General features: G+C 57.2%; 1 protein-coding gene across 4 annotated transcripts in view; it reads left to right on the forward strand.

Annotated features, from left to right (window-relative positions):
* Nucleotides 1-4534: 4534 nt before the first annotated feature.
* Nucleotides 4535-18694, forward strand: part of PLXNA1 (plexin A1) — a 98000-nt gene continuing 83840 nt past the window's right edge. For 2 of the 4 annotated variants that reach the window (XM_004944597.5, XM_414370.8), the window contains exons 1-2: nt 4535-4820; nt 14426-15775. In XM_004944597.5, coding sequence (XP_004944654.1) covers nt 14573-15775 — 1203 coding nt within the window. In that variant the 5' untranslated portion in view covers nt 4535-4820; nt 14426-14572. Of the gene's footprint in view, nt 8953-12498; nt 12640-14425; nt 15776-18694 lie in introns of those variants that run through there. The other 2 variants (XM_015293366.4, XM_046900006.1) reach the window with 2 other exon arrangements.

The following is an 18694-nucleotide window of genomic DNA, read 5'->3' on the forward strand; positions in this document are numbered from 1 at the left end:
TTCCTCTCCAGTGCTTTTTGCCTGCTGGCCTTGCCTGCATTTGCAGCTGCGATCCCCTGAAAAATGGCTTTATTCATTACCCATTTTAATTTCAGTCTGGATCCCCAGAGCGCTGCAGACACATTTTGTTATCCTGGCTGTCAAGAAGCTTAAAGAGCTGCTGATGCCTTCTGGAAAACTTTGACAAACCCTCTGTTTGGGCACCGTGCTGCCTCCCCAGCCTGTCTGCCCGGGCTTTCTGCTCCCCGCTTCTTTATTAGCAGTGATGTCTGTGAGGATAGGAGGAGGAAAAAAAAAGCCCCATCTCTGGCATCTGTGCAGAACTGATCTCTTCTTGAGGCCCCTTCGCTTCCAGAGGATGTGCTGGGACAGAGCAGAGCTACGGAGGTTGAGTATCAAAGACCAAATTTGTGTTGCAGGCTGTTCTGTGCACATCTCACAGCAGAAAGGGCCTCTGGGATGAAGGCATTGATTTATCCCTACATGCACGGAGGGTTTAAACCTGTGGTTGCAGGCTCTTGGGGAACCATTTCAGACGGTCTATGGGAGGTGAGCAGGGGAGATGATTTGTGCTTGAAGACCTGTGTAGAAGTCTGTGTTCCCAAAGGGAAATTTTTAGCAGCCAGAAATGGTTGAAAAATCACAAATTTAGCTGCTTATTTATAGCCCCTCACCACTCAGTTGGACTGGATTAACCCAGTGAGCTGAGCGGAACAACTTCCCCATCTATTCTGGCTCTCTTTGGCGATCTAATCCTCTCCCAATTAGTTTCTTTTTACAAAGTAGTTGTCAGGCTGCTTTTAGAGAATAAAATGCCCCTCGGTCTCTTCGGTAACGTGGGGAAGTGGACCAGACACACCGAGAACAGATTGTCTCTAAATGTAATTTTGGTCAAAGTTCTGCTTAAGAATTGCAGAGTCAGCCACATGCTTTTAGCACAATGAGAATGAGCCAGCCGAACCCGTAACCTCTGTGGTTTTGGTCCAGCTGAGAACAAAGTCATCTTCTGCCTCAAACCCTTCTGCCCAGCACCCTGCCGAGCTCTGAAATTTGGAGTGCCTTTGAGGTGCCACTCAAGCCAGCTGTCCTCAGGCGGGATGGAGCAGTGGCTGTCAGTCCCTGGAGGTCTGTCAGCTCCAGGGGGTTGAGGATGCACAATGCTGGGGGGGAGCAGAGCAATTACAGGGCCAACAGAGGTAGGACCAGGCTTTCTGTGCTAACAAGGATCCTGCTGCAGGGATGAGGCGTCTGGGCTCTGAGGGAAAAGCCCTGAGTGACAAGCATGTTCCCATGCCCTCTGGGCACATCAGAATGGCCATAGGAGGTCCACAAGCTCAATGGGTCACTGCAAACTGAGGCATGTTCCCACCTTGGCTTAACCCCTTCCTTGCTTCTGTTCTCTGCACTGAGCTCTTGGCATGGGGCTCCTGGTGTTTCTTGCTTGTTTTCATTCCTCTCTGTGACTGGTACCCCCTGCTCCTGACCTCTGGTAATATGTTTAGCATCACCAATGCTATTTAATAACCATAGAATCATTAAGGTTGGAAAAAGACCACAAAGATCATCTAGTCCAACCAATATGCTATGTTAACTGTTAGAAACTGTAGATGAGTTACCCTGACTGCTAAAATGTTTAAGCAGTAATAAAGCTGTAACTGTAACCACAGCTCTGTGGCCAGTCCTCATTCTGCCACCAAGCCCTGGAGGACCCACCTGCCCCCAGGTGACATCGCTGGGGCTGGAACTCCTTGGGTGGCAGGCGGTGTGCTGGTGACAGTGATTCCAGGGCTCTTTTTTGAGTTCTTCCACTTCTGTTTCACTCATCGCTGCTTTGACCATCCATCACTCTCCGTATCAGCAAAAACAAATCACTCCAGCTCTCTTTCTGCTGGTGCTGAGCTGGGGATCGGGAGCTGCACGATCCCACCCTGTGCATGGAGCGAGGAAGGGATAATCCATCCCCTCTTCCCTGCATCTGCAGCATGAGATAGTGGCCGTGAGAGCAAGGTGCCTGTGCAGCCCTCCTGCGAGAGAGAGGATTTAAAAGCGGCAGTGGGAGATTGCCTGAATATCTCTCCCTTCTTCTTTATATGTTTAAGAGGTTTCGCTGTCTCGGTAACTCCCCTGAGAGACCCAAGTAGCAGCCTCTTTGGATGTGAATACCTGACAAGTTTTTAATGTGAAATGAATTCGCTAAATTTAGTCTCTTGGAGGGAATAATAATAATAAAAAAAAGAGAACCGCTTCTTTCAGTCTGGGGGAAATGATCCAAACCCCAGCCACTTCCCTGCCATCAGAGCAAGCTGATTTGTTCTCTTCTCCGTCTCAGAAGCTTTTAAGTCTGGGCCCCATGTGTGCCTGTGCACAAATAAGAGGTGGGAGAATGGCAGGCACCAATGCGGTGTCCCAGGGGGATGTGACAGCCCCCAGCCTCCACATGACAGATGCTGACAGGGGCAGGGAGGAGGGGGATATACGAGAGAAAAACTGAGGAAAAGAACCCCTTTGGGTTGAGAGAGACCTCGTGCCTGCGTCTTGGGATGCCATCTTTGTTTTCTAGTGGGCTTTAAGCAAGGCATAAGAGGTGTTGTGGGGTTGGAAGTAAAGAGCACTTCGTCACATCCATCCAAATCAACTGGTCTCCACTCCGTCCTCCCTTTCTACCCCCTCCAGAGCTTCTAAGGGCTTCTTTTCTTCTCTGTCCCACTCTCTTGCCTCTCCCAAGGGCCTAGCAGTGACCTCTGCACTCTCCTGGCTGAAGGAGGTCTCCCTGCATTCATGAATAGCGCTGTCAGCCTGGGTAAGGATCTGAACACGCCTGTAACTGCTGGCACAGACAGAAGCAAGCACGCGTGCTGGATGTGGCTGAGCATCTCTACATGTCTGTACAAGGTGAGCCCACGCGTTTCTGCAGCAGAATCAATAGCTTGCACCTCCAAACTTCAATGGTGCCTCTGAGTCTAAAGGGCAAAGTGTGTCTTAGTGGTGCAATTTGGTGGAGATAAAGATTTGGCTGGCTGCACTCAGGGTGAGCAAGCTGTCTATGTTTATTGCCCTCGCAGTACTTGGGCCTGGAAACCCCCATGGCCTGCAGGCTGAGTTTGGAGGCTGTGATCTTTCAAGATGGATACTAGGAAATGTTTCTTATCAGAAAGTGTGGTAATGCATTGGTACAGGCTGCCCAGGGAGGTAGTGGAGTCACCGTCCCTGGAGGTGTTCAAGAAGTGTGGAGATGTGGACATGGTCAGTGGGCATGGTGAGGGTGAGCTGGGGTTGGACTGGATGATCCTAGAGGTCTTTTCAAACCTTAATGATTTTGTGGTTCTATCTTGGTGGGCTGTGGACTTCTATGGCTGGAGGGCTTGCAGCCCCAGCGTGGGGGAGATCATGGGCTCCAAGCTGCAGTGAGCATCAATGGCCATCCCTCCATTTCCTGGTAGGGCTGCAGCTCCGCACCACTTATATCCCATGTGCTTCTGGTGAAATCAGTGGAGGTGCAGCCCTGATTATGAAGATGTTATTTAGTTTTATTTGCCTTTTAAAAGGTCACATCCCAGCCCAGGGATGCCAGCGCAGTGGGAGGGAGGTCGGTCCTTTCTGTAGGGCCTAGTCAAACATGCAAGGACAGTCAGGGGAAGAAACGTGGCATGGGGAAGCCACGGCCTGGTGGGAGGGAAAACAAAAGGGGAGAATGATGGTGATAAAAATGGCTGGCACCGAGTGTGTTTTAAAAAGACAAATAATCAACTCAAGGCACCCATTTGTCTTTTTTATGGCTTTTACTATTTTTCCCCTTGGTAATTTTATGCGGACGCAGCACCGGCGGAAAGATGCTGAGCTGACAGCTCTGAGAACAAAGTCCGGCCCTTATCGGCAGTGCTGTGTGAGATGGCTTCAGCCCCGGCGTTAGTCAGGCTGGGCTGGGTGTGCAGGGACCGTGTGTGGGGCCTCCGGGCAGGGAGGCCGTGAGGAAGCGTCCTGTGAGGGCACAGTAATGGCGGGGCACAAGATGGCGGCTGGGTCTGAGGTGGCAGTTGGGCGGTGGGATACGGCAGCACTCCACCAGCTTGGGGGCAGTATTTCCCCTAAGTGCCCCTGCTTGCCATTGTTTCTATGAGTGTTTTGCACAAATTGGTGTAGTTCTGCCCATGTGTTTTGTGCGGGTTGGTGTGTGTGGTGCTTTGGGGTACTATGGTCGTGGAGGGCTGAGGGTGCTGCTGTCCCCACAGCACTTTTCTTGGGTGTTGGGGCTCTGGAGCGTACAGGGCAGCCGGGTGAGCCCCACTATGCCGGCTGGGGGCGTGGCGAGGGTGTCTGCGGCCTTTCCTGACGCGCACCCCGCAATCGGCCCCACCCTATTCACAGCCCCTTTTAAGCCACCTCCCACCAGCCATCGCCCTTTTAAGACCGAGCAGGAGGCGTGGCCGGCCAGCTCCCGCCTCTCGCCTTCCCGCAGCGGCGCGGGCGCCCCCTTGAGGCCTAACGGAGCGCTGCTGTCCCCTCCCTCCTTTCAGCGGCGGCGGCGCGGCCGTGCGCGTGCGCGTGGCGGCGGGGGCGCGCGGCGGGCGGCGTTCCGTCGGGGCCCCGCGCCGCCGTCCCATTCATGCGGGGCAGCGGCGGCGGCGCGAGGCGGGCGGGTGGGAGCGGAGCCGCGGAGCCCCGGGCGGCGGCGGGAGGGCGCGGAGGAGGAGGAGGAGGCGACGGCGAAGAAGGAGGAGGAGGAGGAGGCGGAGGAAGAGGCAGCGGCGGCGGGGCCCGGCGGCGGCGCGGCTGGAATGCGGTTATGGCAGGCAGGGCTGGGGCGAGCGCGGAGCCGAGCCGTGAGTAACCCGCTTGCAACTTTCCTCCGCGCCGCGTGCCTTTACGCGCCCGGCTGAGCGATCGGCGTTCGGGGTCGGAATCCGATGGGATCGGTATTGCCGAAAAAAAGAGAAAACCGCGGCCGAAGCGGGGCTCGTCCGGGCGGGGCGGCGGGGGGGCGGCGGGGCCGGGCGTGGGGCTGCGGGTCCCCCCGGTGCCGCACCGCCGCTACGTGCCCGGGGCTCGGGGCGCGGCGCCGCGCGGGCTGGGCTCGCCCCGCACGCCTCAGGGCTCGGTGTGCCCCGGCTGCCGGCGCGGGGCTGCGGGCGGAGCCTGCGGGCGCGTTTGGCCATCGGGCAGAGCCGCTCGGAGGGCACCCGGCGTCGCGATTGGGGTCCGCCGTTGGAAGCGGTTATCGTTGTCGTCGCGCCGTAGTTTGGCGGAGGGGCGCGGAGCCCGAGGGGGTGCGGTGCGGTGCGGAGCGGAGCGGCCGCTGCGGGAGGAGAAGGCGGTGGGGGCCCGACTCCCTCTGCACGCAGCGGCCGGCTCCGGGCGGGGATCCGCAGCGGCTCCGTGGTGCGCTGGAATAGATCCCGAAATCCCTTCCTCCGTCCTCCCGGAGAGGAGATTCCTCCTCCTGCCCCCGGGGCGGGGGGTTGGCGCGTAGCCGGGACGTGAAGGTCGCTGCTTAGCGGGGAGATGGATGGGGGAAGAAAGGCAGTAACCTCACTCGTTCGCTCCCCCGTCCCCTTGCTTCGGGGAGGACGGCGCAAAAGCAGAAGCCGCGAACGCGCCGCTGGGTGTTCCCGGTCCGGCTGTAGGCTGCGGGACGCGGCGGGGAGAAAAGTTGGGCAGAGCCGCGCCGCGGGGCCGCTCCTCGGGCGGTGATCGCTGCGTGCCCAGCGGGCTCCGAGCGGAGCCAATTACCAGCCGGAATGATTTTTTTTTTCTATTTCTTTTGTGTGAGACTGGGGGGAAAAAGAAAAAGGAAAAAAAAAAAGAAAAAAAAAGAGGAGACGAGGCTATTGAGTACATCAAAGGTTATCCATTTGAAAACACCGTTTTCCTCCGAACAGCGGCTAATTGCTTCCTGAACAATCTCAGGGTCTTTTGTATATACTCAGTGGGTAAAGCGAGCGGCGCGATGCCTCTGTCTCGAGACACCGATGACCGAATGCGGTGGGGACGTGGAGGAGCAGCGGGGCTGAGCCCGGCGGGCTGTGCGGGCGTTCCTGGGGGGGCTGCGAGGAGGGGAGGGGAAGAGAAGGATGGGTGCCGCCGCCGGCAGCGGATGCCGAAGTGCGGGGCCGTGTGGGTGGCGCGGAAGTTTGGGCTCCGGATCCGTGGTCGGGGAATGAGGGAGGGATGGATGGGCGAATCCCGGTCTGCGTGTGCCAGGCTGCATCCCCGTGGGCTGCGCGGTGACATTCCGTGGCTGGGCTCTGTGTCCCCAATGGGAGATGGTTGGTATCTGCGCTCTGCCGCGCTATGGATATCCAAGTTTTGGTGGTGGTGTGTTTGTTAGCGGGGTTTTATTGGGGCTGCTTGCAGCTGGGAGCCCTTCTGCAGCGAGCCTCGAGGGTTTCCCTTCTTTATTTTATAGACGCGTGAGGTTTGGAGCGGAGCACGTAGCTCGCTGTGTGAAGACAAAGCGCTGCCCTGCGGAAGGCAGAGGGCCCTGCGACACATAAACAAACTCCTCCGAACTCGGCCGGGCGCTGCCGAGATGGCAGCGGGTGATGGAGCCGTGCTGCTGTGTGCCGCGAGGCCGCTCCCTCCTCCGGCAGCTGCAGCGCTGCTGGCACGGAGCTGCGGGGCCAGGCGGTTCCTCTCCGGGGTTTGCTGTGTTCAGCATGCCTTGTGTGAAGGGACCTCGGGTTGGGCTTAACGAGGGAGACTTGTAGGCATTGCTCTCCTGGCTCGGTGCGTGTCGGGGCCTTTGTTGCTGCCCAGGAGCTGCAGCGTTTGCCGGAAGGCAGCGCTGAGATGTGTGCGTGGAGCGGCTCAGTGCTGCAGTGCTCGCACCACCAGGCTCCTGAGAGCGGGTAGCGCTGCCCGCAGCATCCACCTGCATCCCGCCGGGCTTTGTCTGTGTGCAGGGTGCTGCCGTCACTCGTGTCTCCAGGCAGCAGGATGGCTTTGGCAGCCCTGGCAGTGCAGAAGAGCTGCCGCCTCTCCCTGCTGCAATGGGAAGGTGGGCATGGGGCACGTATGCTGTCCTTGCTAATTGCTAGGCTCTCTGCAAGCTCGTGTTCTGCACGGCTGGTGAGGTTATGCCTATGGAGACCTTGTTTGCTGCCCTGTGCTCTGTGAGTGTCCCCTGTGCGCTGTGTCGTTAGGGAGTGTGTGCTGTGCAGGAGCCCTGGGATGGCTCTGGGCAGTGAATTGCCCTGTATAGGGTGCCAGGTGCTGGGCAGGTCTGCAACCCTTCTCCTGGCAGAGCTGAGCTATGATGCCCAGTGGAACCTGTGCTGGGCTGATGGGGACTGAGGGGAGCCGCCTCCTTCTTTGCCTTCATGGTGTGCCCTGGCTGTGCTGTGGGGATCCCACTCCATTGTGGATTCATGGTGGAAATGCGTGATCTGGCACTGCTTTGGACTTGCAGCCTTGGCCGTGCACAGTCTTAGTCCTGGGGGTGCTCTTGTGCACTATGGAGGAGGAACCTGAAGCCATATCCGTGGGTTTCATGCCAGGTTCAGGCAGACACCTCTCATTCCCCACCTTGGGCGTGTTGTGTGTGCCTGGGACCTGCTGGGAGCTGGCTGGTGCCTGCCTTGGTCTCACTTCCCCAGCATCCTTCTGCCCCCAGCCTTTGTTCCACATGGAAACCACCATTTCAAACGCTGCATTAAAACATCCAGAAGTTGTTTTTCTCTTTAGCCGAAGCTTGGCAAACCATCTTCTTGCTGCCCGTGCATTGAGTGTGTAAGCCCCCCAAGTACACGCAGGCCGCTGAGCTCAGCCCCACGGGCTGCTTCACGGTGTGCCTGAGGTGTGCGTCAGCCGGCAGGATTTGTGAGCTGGGGCACGAGGAGCGCGTGGGCCCCTTTTCCAAGAGGATTGCTTTGCGTTCTGAGGGCATTAGCTGGGGAAAGTGCCCGTGTGAGCGCATTACGGCTGCTGGGCTGGGATCTGTGGGTCTAAGCGGCGGCCTGGCCTCCTCCCCAGCCTCCCCTCCCGCCGTCCGCCGGCCAACTTGGCACGGAGGCCGAGGAGCAGCAGTAATCCAATTTGGGCCGTTTAACTGCACTTTGCTATCCGCGCTGCTGGCCGGAGCTCGGGCACTTTAATCTGGCTAATGACCCCGGCTTTGGGGTTGAGTAACCACCGACCATTTGCTTGATTTGCTTTTCCTTTCTGGCAGGGCAGGAGGCTGAGCTGGAGCTGGGCCTCCATGCAGGTACCTGGGGGGCTGGGGGGGTCTTGCCATTTTCCATCTGCTCTCCCTGTGTCCCGTGCAGATAAACCCTTCTCTATGTGGCCGCTCTGTGATCTGCTATTATTTTCGGGAACGCAAAGCCAAGAAAAATAAAGCCTCTCTCTTCCTTTGGTTGCCTACTGCTTAATGTACAAAATACAGGGGCGGTAATTGCATTAAAATTTGTATAATTATACCGAAGGGGAGGGGGGGGAAGCTAACCCAAAGCCCAGCAACCCTGTTAACGGCACAGGTGTTGGGGAGCGGTCCGTGCGGGGTGATTCACGCTTAGGGCTGCAGTGTGTGAGGGGTGAGGAGGAGCCGTGCTGCTGTGTGAGCAGGAAGTTGGCTGCATCCCCGCTCTGAACCGGCTCCAGCCTTGCTCCATCCCTGGCGTGTTTGCTCCCGGTTGTGTCCTGGGCCTGATCCTCCGTGATATGGGGCCTCTGGCCGCCGTCCAGGCGAATCTCCAAGCGTTGGTGTAATCGTAGAAGCTCTGAGAGTCCCTTTGCTTTATGTGCTTGGTTAAGCAACTGCCTGTGTGTCAAAATATTCAAGCCCTTGCAGAAGTAAATCCCTCGCAAGAGGAGAGGCAGATCCCGGTGCTCGGGGAAGGAGCTGCCTGGCTCTGTGCAGGCAGCACTGGGCTGCGGGAAGGATTGCACAGTGCCATGTGAAAAGCACATTTCCTCCAGCGAGTGCCGACCCTGTCGGAGCTGCCGATAACGTCTAAGGTAATTATAACGGCAGTAAGTTGTTTGCTTTCTGCGTGCTGCAGTGCTTTATATACAGGCGGTTGTTTCGGTCTTCCTGTGCAGACTGTTAGCTTCAACAGGGGAAGAGGAAAACCCAAAAATATTTTAGGATTTTAAAAATAACCTCGCAGCTTGGCTCGTGCACAAGATGTTTCGCAGAATTATGTTCTCTGTCAGTTGGAATGCAGCTCGGTGGCCCCCAAAAGGCTCTGCTGGGCCGTATGGGGGCTCTCGGAGCACTGTCCCAGGCACGGGGAGGGCACAGCTCCCTTGTCTGTGCTCTGTGCTGGGGATGCTTACAGGCATTGAGGCATCTGGAATGTTTAAAATCAGCTCCTCCAGCACCTCCTCGGGCATTTCTGCTGCCAGCAGTGCTACTGCACGGCTGGGGTGTTCGCCCCGCTCCTACCTACCTGGCACCAGTCGTGTCAGGGTGTGCGGCAAGGGGGGGGGGGGCTTTGCCCCTTCAGAGGACAGCGAGGATTCAGAACCTGTTTTTCAGGCTGATGTCATCAGGAAGAAATGGGGGAGGAGAAAGGCAGGAAGGCAGGCGAGAGATCAGCCTCCAAGGGAGAGCCTCCGCGGGTCGGCAAGCCTGACAAGGCTCCGGCAGCCCAGGCTTATGTTGCTACCAGCCCTCACCCCCTGCCACCCGCATGTTGGCAGTGCCTGTGGGCACACGGGGTTGGCTCCAGGTGGCGCAGCCTTGTGGGTGAGCGCTGCCTTGGTGCCCCCAGCCCCGTGCTTTTGGCACCGCGTGCCATGCCGCGGAGCCACGCGGCTCCCTGCCCTCTGAGACTGACGTCACCCACTGGGGCCACCATCCAGCCGCTCTCGTTAGCAGGGAGTGGGGTTTTGGCAGCGGGAGCGCCCGTGTCCTTCCATCTCTCCGCACTCCATCCTGGCTGGTGTCCCTCAGGCGTGCTGCATCCATGCTCCCCAGCAGGCTTTGCCCACGTTGGCTGGGTGAACCCCCGGAGCATGCTGGTGTGCTGGCCCTAGGAGCAGGGTGCGGGTGCAGCCTCGGGCTCTGTGCATGCGTGTGCCTCGCTGTTTTCATTGGACGCTCCCAGCCTGTCCTGCGTGCGAATGAAACCTCTGTTAGCCTCTCAAAGCAGAGTTTCCCCTCTTTGTGTTGCTGTTGGAGCTCTTTCAGGCGCTGCTCGCTTCCCCTCTCCCTGTCTCACAGCTCCGCCAGCTCTCGGGCTGCTCGTGGCTCAGCTCCGCCCTGGGCAAGCAGTGGGGTTGTGCTGAGCCCACAGCCCTGCAGTGTGGTGTGGGGTCTTATACGGGGAGGGGGAACTGGGTACAGCTTAGACTTTAGCTGGGGAAATCTCTTCTGGAGAAATGGTGATGTTTTGTTGTCCCCTGGCTGCTTTCTTCAGTCTTATCTATGAGCAGCGTGTGCCCTGAGCTGGCGATTGTGGTGGGCTCACGGTGGGACTGGGTGGAAGAATGGGAATTTCAGCTCATCCTGAGTTTGCGCTGGATTATAGCAACCCTGGTGCTACCCCCTTGTGCTTGGAGCACGGAAATCCTCCTCTTGCCATTCACTGATAGAGACCGGGAGCTTCCTGGTGCATCCGCTCTGCCCTTGTGTTAGGGCATGGTGGTGGGTTGGACGATGGCATGATGTTGGTGGCAGGAGGACTTCTGCTTGGAGCTGGCCTGTGGCAGAGCTTCTGGCTTGCTGCTGCTCCTGACGGGCTGAGGTGACCTCTGCCAGCGGGGTTGGTTTTTGGGACGCTCGCTGTGAGAACCCCAGTGGCCTTTGGGTGCCTGGTCTGGACACCTGTGTGCTTTGAGAACAAAATGTTGTTAAGTGGTCTCCACATCACTGGCCCTGTGGCTGCAGGAGCTGCAGTGGGTGCGCTGCACTTCCTCCTGGGAAGCGCTCTCCTTGCCTTGGGACATAAGAGGTCAAAATCCTTAGGGTTGTGGTGCTGTGGGGCAGGATGTAGCTCTGGCCTGTGCCCTGGGGAATGAGAGCTCTGAAGGCGGGAGAGATTCCTGATGCTGTGATTGAGGTTGGAGGGGGCAGCTCCAGTGCTTGCCACTGATTTCATCAGGGCTTGGCTCCAGTCAGGGATAAGGTTTGCAATGATTGCATTCGCTGGGGAGGAGGGAGGGATCCCAGCAAAATTGTTCCTAACGGCTGCGTGCGGTGGAAAAAGGAGTTAAAGCTTGGCCCTGCTACAGATGATTGCATATATAGCGCAACTCCTAACCGGGTAACTCCAGCAGCCTTCTCTTATTGTTGCAAGGCTTTTCCCAGGCAGACGAACCTAAAAATACACCCGCTGCATTGTGAGACTGGCTCTCCTGTGGCCTGCGGGCTTTTCTCTCCTCTGTATAATCTCTCCTTTCTCCCTTTGGCTAATTACTGGCAGCCAGGCAGCTCGTGTGTTTGAAGATGGAGCCGGGTCCTGCTCAGTCCGTGCACTATTGCTGAGAGCAGCGAGTGACAGAGATCGCAGATAAAGACCCATTAGTTCTCATTGCTCCTGTCCTTCCCGGGGTCAGCTAGGAGGGTTTTCATTCCCGCAAGTTTTCTCTCCCAACCTCTATTTCAAAGCACTCCTGCCAGGCTGTAGAGCTTTTGGGGCAGTCCCAGAGCAAGAAAACAGTTTCTTTTCTCAATTTGCTGCTGCAGCCCTGCCCAGGGCACCTGGGCGTGCAGCGTGTGTGCTGGGGGCAGCAGGGGATGCTCTGTCCAGTCTTTGCCTTTTAAGGTTTGTTTTTCCAGCTCGGCATTCCCGCTTTGTGTTATCGAGCGATGATTGCTTCCCCAGACCATGCTCTCCCAGCCCGGGGGTGCCCATACTTCAGGGCTGTGCTTGCAGTGCACATCTTGCTCCCCATTGGGATCCCTGGTACAAGATGCTGTTGGGAATCATTTCGTACAGAAGAAAGCAGACTCACTAATCTTTCCTGCTCTTTTTCTGTTAATTATAATCACTGCTGATGTCTTAAAGCAGGTCTTACTGTACCGAGCCCCTCCTAGTGTCAGGGCACTGGGACGTGTTACTGCTGATGTGTATTTGGGAGCAGAAGTCTCCAAGGAGCTCTGCAGACTGTCATCTGTCTGTGCCTCAGCGCTGCGTGGCTTTGTTCTCGTTCCAATTCTGAGTAACAGTTCCCTAAATTAATTTGGGAATCTCCTTTTGGGCTTTCTAGCCCTGCTTTGGCACAGCAGCCTGACCTCTGGCTCTCATACCCGCTCCCTAAAATAGAAGCCATGAATAATTAGAAACGCACTGAGCAAATGACTGCCCTGTCCCAGCAGTGCTGTGCTGGGCTTCGGTGTTCCCCTGCTGCAGCCACGCTCTCGCTTTCGCTCCTTCCCCTCCGCGTGCTGCTGGTGCGTAAGCCGGGTTGCGTTTTGATGGTAATCTCCTTGCAACACAGCCATGGTATTGTTCCTCTCCCCATGCTGTGTAGATAGAGCCGCGCTCGTGCTGGGTTTGTGTTTGGTTTGGGTCACATGTGCCTCCTATCGCTCCCAGCTCCCCGTCCCTCTGCTGCATTGCTGCCTTTGTGCAACAGGAGCTGTGTAACTGCGGCGCATGGCGGCTGGAAGGAGGGGGCTGCTGGGCATTGCAGCGGTGGGAGCGGGTGCGTGGTGTCACCGTGCTCAGCAGCGGGTTCCTTTGCTTGGAGGAGAAGGTAAAGACGCGGGTGCCTGGTGAAGCTGGCATCGTCTGCTTTGTAAGGGGTGCCTCCCCATTTCTGAGGGCAGGAACCTTCCTCTGGCAACCCGCAGCCCAAGAGGAAACCGCATGGCCTCCTGGTTGAACCCACAGGCTGCGCCGATAGGGGCTGGCAGAGCCCGGTCTGAGGTGCTTGTATTTTACAGTATTGCAGGGATGTGGGATTGGGACCACCTGGTCCATTTCCAGGGCTGATGGCCCTACACCCTCAGCACTCTCCTTAGCCTCTGTGTTGCTCAAACCCTATTGCACAAACTTCTTTCGAGGGTACTGCCCTGGGGGCTGGTGGGGAGGTGGAAGGGACTGGGAGCTGCTGGAACAGAGCTTTTGGAGCTGGGCACACCATGAAGATCTGGGTTTGGAAGAGGTGTGCGGGTGGTGCCCGAAGTGTCTGTGGGTGCTGCCAAGGAGTGCTGCTGGCATGGCACCAGCTGCCCTCTGATGGCACGGCTGCTGGCACAGCCCTGCAGTCACCACGGGCCATATTTCCTACCGGTGCCACTCCCTGCTGGGATCCTGCTCGTTGTGCTGGGCCGGGAGCGGGTGATCCCTGCACGGGCTGAGTCAGAGATCAGTGATAAGGAGAGGGAGGCTCTTCCCCATTTGCTTTCGTAACATCTTATCTGCAAAACTGGGATAGGAAACAAAGGGCTGAGCTCACTTCCCAGCCACGGACCTTCGCCTGCATTTTGAAGAGTCTCCTGCCCTCAGCCTCCTGGGCTTTGTCAGGTGCCAGGGCTGTCAGGCAGCGTGCCAGGGCTCACACTCCCCCAGCTCCTTTAAAAGGAGACTTTGAGATCCTTGGCTTGAGCTGTGCCTTGCACACCCTACCCGGGCTCAAGCCCCAGCTCCTGCCGGCTCCTGTCATGCTCTGTTTGAGTAGTAAATTGGTGCCTTTTGCATCTTCCTTCATTCACAAAAGCTGTTTTTTTTTTTTCTTCCCATCTTTTCCCTCCCCCCCCCCATTTCCTTTGCCTCTTTATAAAAGCAGCATCCTCTTAATGACCAGCGTGCTGATCTCCAATTAAGCTAAGGGTAACTGGGGTATGGTATGAGGCTGGAAGTGCCTCTCTTGGCTGAGCTCAGAGGGATGCCCACAGCACGGCAGCAGGGTTGGGATCCTTTTGTGCTTATGAGCTGGAAGCGAACTGGGTTTTTGTACCAGCTCCCCATTCTGTGCTGGAGCGGTGCAGAGGCTGTGGGCTGTTCGCTTGCTAGCAGCCGATGCTTTGGTGCTGTCGGTGGTCTTCAAAGCAGGTCAGGGCCAGTGACACCCTGCCAAGACATTTGTATGCGTTCGGTGTGCTGGAGCGCATTGCGAGACTGCTCCTTGCTGGGGACGTGCCGGCCTGGCCCAGCTGCAGCTGTGGGCGTGCTGCCGCTTGCTCCTGCTGAGGGGCTCCTTGGGGGGGAGCAGGGCCGTGCAGGGGGCTGCTCCTGATAGCAGGACTTGCAGGTGAGCCCCTTTGTGTCACCGCCGTGGCTGCTCGTGGTGTGGAATTTATGGTGTCTAGCAGCGTGTGTGTGCTGCCAGGAGGAGTGGCCATTAGCATCCTGCGGGTTCCCTCTGTCCTTGCGCAGATTTTCTTCCGGAGTGGGAGGCAGTGGGGGCATTTTGTTACGCTGCCTTATAAGCATGAAGCAGCAAAGCCTCTGCGGGGTGGTGTGGAACAGGCTTACTGCTGTGCCAGGGGCTGCAGGAAAGCCTCCTAACCCTGCTGTTTTTGACTTTCTCCCTCTAGGGTTGACCAGACCGGCAGTGCCCATGATGCCCTGAATGCTGAGCACAGCAGAAGCAGAGGAGACTGTGTCCCGTTAGCTCCTCGTCCTTCCCTCCTCACCCCTTTAGTTTGGATTTGTTTCTATTTATTTTGTGGCTGGGTTTGGGCATGGCCTTGGCCAGAGGTGACGCTGCCGTGATGCGGCTCCTTTGGCTCAAGCACCCCTTGTCCGTCAACATTTGGACCCTGCTGCTCTTGGGGAGCACCTGGCTACCGCTGGCGGAAGGCAGCCCCAAGTCTCCCTTTAGGACTTTCTCGGTTGCAGACTGGAGCTTGACGCACCTGGTGGTCCATAACAAAACCGGGGAGGTCTATGTGGGGGCCGTCAATCGGATCTACAAGCTCTCCAATAACCTCACGCTCCTGCGGACACACGTGACAGGGCCCGTGGAGGACAATGAGAAGTGTTACCCTCCGCCCAGCGTTCAGTCCTGCCCGCACGGTCTGGTCACCACCAACAACGTGAACAAACTGCTGCTGGTGGACTACTCGGGGAACCGACTGATCGCCTGCGGCAGTGCCTCGCAGGGTATCTGCCAGTTCCTGCGGCTGGATGACCTCTTCAAGTTGGGTGAGCCCCACCACCGCAAGGAGCACTACCTCTCCAGCGTCAACGAGTCGGGGACCATGTCTGGGGTCATCATTGAGGTGCTGAACGGGCAGAACAAGCTCTTCATTGGGACACCCATTGATGGCAAGTCGGAGTACTTCCCCACGCTTTCCAGCCGCAAGCTGATGGCCAATGAGGAGAATGCGGAGATGTTTGGCTTTGTCTACCAGGATGAGTTTGTCTCGTCCCAGCTTAAGATCCCCTCGGACACACTCTCCAAGTTCCCCACCTTTGATATCTACTACATCTACAGCTTCAGCAGCGAGCAGTTTGTGTACTACCTGACCTTGCAGCTGGACACCCAGCTCACCTCGCCCGACTCCACCGGGGAGCAGTTTTTCACCTCCAAGATCGTCCGCCTCTGCGTGGACGACCCCAAGTTCTACTCCTACGTGGAGTTCCCCATCGGCTGTGTGCAGGATGGCATTGAGTATCGCCTGATCCAGGACGCTTACCTGACCAAGCCCGGCAAGGCTTTGGCCAAGTACCTGGGCATCTCAGAGCGGGAGGATATCCTCTTCACCATCTTCTCCCAGGGCCAGAAAAACAGAGTTAAGCCTCCCAAGGAGTCTGTGCTCTGCCTCTTCACGTTGAAGAAGATCAAGGATAAGATCAAGGAACGTATTCAGTCATGCTATAGAGGGGAGGGGAAACTCTCGCTGCCCTGGCTCTTGAATAAGGAGCTGGGATGCATCAACTCGGTAAGTTCACGCTGTCTGTATGCATGTTTTTGGCTCCTGGCTGGACTCTCTAGACCCTTCCCAGTTACCTGACCTGACTTGTTGTTTTCCTGATGGGAGGCCTCTCTCTTGCTCTGGGGACTGGCACAGTTAGGGCTGAGCGCTCAGCTTGCTTGGTAGCATTCCTTGTGGAGACTGTGGCTTTGGTGTGGGAAGGCTGTCTGGGTTTGGGTTGAATCAGTGTCTGCTGATAGCTGCTGGCCCCGAGCGGGAGGCTGACTGCTGGCACAGGTCTCTTGTTCCCTGTAGAGTAAAGGGTTGTGGGTGAGCTGGTTTTGAGGGCAAAGATGCTCAGCCCTCATGGGGTCAAATGGTGTCTGCTGCATCTCTGCCAGGGAGACCCTTGAAGATGCCATGCGTGAATTTGGGAGGATTTGGTCATGTGGGGTTTGGCAGACCTGTGGCTGAGTAGAAGCTGCTGGGGCAGGAGAATGAGGGGAGTTGAGAGGGAGAATGAGAGTTGAGGGGAGTTCCCTTTCCTAAGCAGGGAAGGAGTCAGAGAGGTTGGCAGCCCCAGTAGAGGTTGGTCAGATGCTCAGCTTGGTGGGACCACGTCCTCTCTGTGGTGTGCTGGATAGGAGGGGAAAGGGTATGAGGAGCAGGGAGCAATATGCAGTTGCTGGGTTTATTTTCCGTGCTGTAGGAGGCAGGAGGGGAGGACATCATCATGCTCCTTTCCCCATCCTGTCCCAGGTCTTGGGGGTCAGCAGCTGCCTCCTGCCCTGGGTGCCCACGTGTCCCCATGGAGCAGCCCGGCCTCCTTCCCGTGTCCTCCCCGCCGCTCCGAAGGAGACAGCTAACAGCTGCCTGACAAAGTAAAGGGTTTGCTGTCAAGAGCGCTGGGCTCACAAATCAGATTTTGGCTTTGAACTAATTCAATTTTGGTGGAAAATGATGAAATCGTTACACTGCTGCTTGTTGGGTTGCACAGCTGCTGGCTCAGGCAGAGGAGATGCCTGCTGCTTCCTCCCAATGCGCTCCCAGACCCTCTGCCCCGTGTGTGGGAAAAGGGCTCTGCCTGACATGTGCCCCATTTGAAGCTGGGGGCAGGGCCGTGTTGTCTCTGCTGCAGGCCGTTTACAGGCACCGGTGGGTGCACAGGGGCTTCTCCGTGCATCTCAGGAAAGCTGCTGTTGCAGGGAAATGTAGTGGGAGAGGGAGAGAAATGCTGGCTGGTTTGCCATCTGAATGAGAATGGGGACAGGGAGGTATTCCCTGGCTGCAGTGCAGGAGGTAAAGTCCTGTGCAGTTGCACATGCTGTGATTTTTTTTTTTTTTTTCCCCCCTGTTTCACAGCATGGTTACTTAGCCATAGACCTGATGCTGTATTTCTCCTGCCATTCCCATCTGAAGGAGCGATATTGCTGTGCACTGCTAACCTGCTCCCTCGGTGATGCAGAGGCAGCGGCTGCTCTGCACGTGGGAACACCACTGCAGCTCTCACCCCCTGCCCAGCTCCAGAGAAACCCTGGCAGGGACAGCAGGCGTGAGGTGGTGGCACTGGGAGGCCCTGTGGTGTCATTCCTTTCACGTGGGTTTGGTCGTGGTGGCACAAAGCTGAACGTGGGAGCCGGGTGCCATTTTCTGTCCCCGTCCTGCTCCACCTGCCAAGCGTGGCAGAGAGCAGCATGAGGTGCCGAGCCTCAGCCCCTGGCTGTGCTGGGAGTGAGCCAAATTGGGACCTGCAGGGCATGTAACCTCTTTCTGGCAGGGATCTGTGTGCCCCTCGTAAAATGCAGCCCCCTCTGGGGTGGGTCGTGGCAGCTGACGGATCTCGCAGTGATGGATGCCGGCCAGAAAATAAAGGGCATGTTGAATTTTGTAAGGATGCGGAATGTAATTGCTAAAGTCAGTAGTTGCTCGGGATTTACGCCTGATCTGTATGGAAAACGTCCCAGGAGCTCCTTTGCTCCTGCTCTGGATTTATGATTTAAAATCTCCTCTGGAAAGTGGAAAGTCCAAACCTCATTTCTTAGCACATCAGAGGGACTTCTCAGTGCCAGAAAGCCACATTCCTGAGGACTGGTCCACGTGCATCCCTGAGGACTGGTCCACCTGTACTGCATCAGGTGGGAGGAGGAAGGCTGGGGAGAGCTGTGTCAGCACCACGTGGGCAACTCTGCCTTAGGGGATGGCTCTGAGCACAGACTGCTGGGCAAGGAGGCTTCCTGACCTGGGTGCTGTCTTTCTCCTTACTCCAGACCCTAGCGCAGCATCTTCCTCGGCTGTGAGCCTTAGGATGCTAATCCCTGGGCACTGCGGGGCAGTGTGGGTTTGCTGGAGCCAGGAGACACCGCCAGGCTTGGCAGTGAACTTGGGAACTGAGAGTGCTTCCAGGGGTTTTGCTGCTCCGGATGGGATGTGCACGGCTGCTTCCCACTGTTGGTACCCAGCTCCCAAAGTGCCCTGCCTGGCTCCCAGTGTCGCTGTGCCTCCCCATGTGCTGGGCATGGGCCTTGCTGGGAAGTAGCCTCAGCAGGCACAGGAAGGCAGGTGTTGAATGGCAGGCGTGGGAGGACGGGGTGTGTGTATAATGGTATTAACTGGCAAATTACTGGCCAATTAATAACGCTAAGTGGCACGAGTCTCGCCTCTGCTGTCTGCTCCCTCGTTGCTTTTGTAAGTGGGCTTGAAGGGAGGCAATGAGACAAGGCACGTCAAGGAGTCTGCCTGTTCCTGGCCAGCTCTGTTAGCTCGGTGTGTCCCCTCTCCTTGGGGCTGCTTCACAGAGGAAATTGGGGTTTTCTGCCCCAATTTCTGTGCCGGTGGGGAGGAGCAGGCTGTGCCATGAAGCGGGGCTGTGGGGCACTTGGGATGTGAAGCTGGTGGGTGCCACCAGCCTCATGCTGCCCACTCAGCCCGACCGTGGTGAGGAGCCTG

Source organism: Gallus gallus, chromosome 12 (genome assembly GCF_016699485.2).
Source record: "Gallus gallus isolate bGalGal1 chromosome 12, bGalGal1.mat.broiler.GRCg7b, whole genome shotgun sequence".
Lineage (NCBI taxonomy): Eukaryota > Metazoa > Chordata > Aves > Galliformes > Phasianidae > Gallus > Gallus gallus.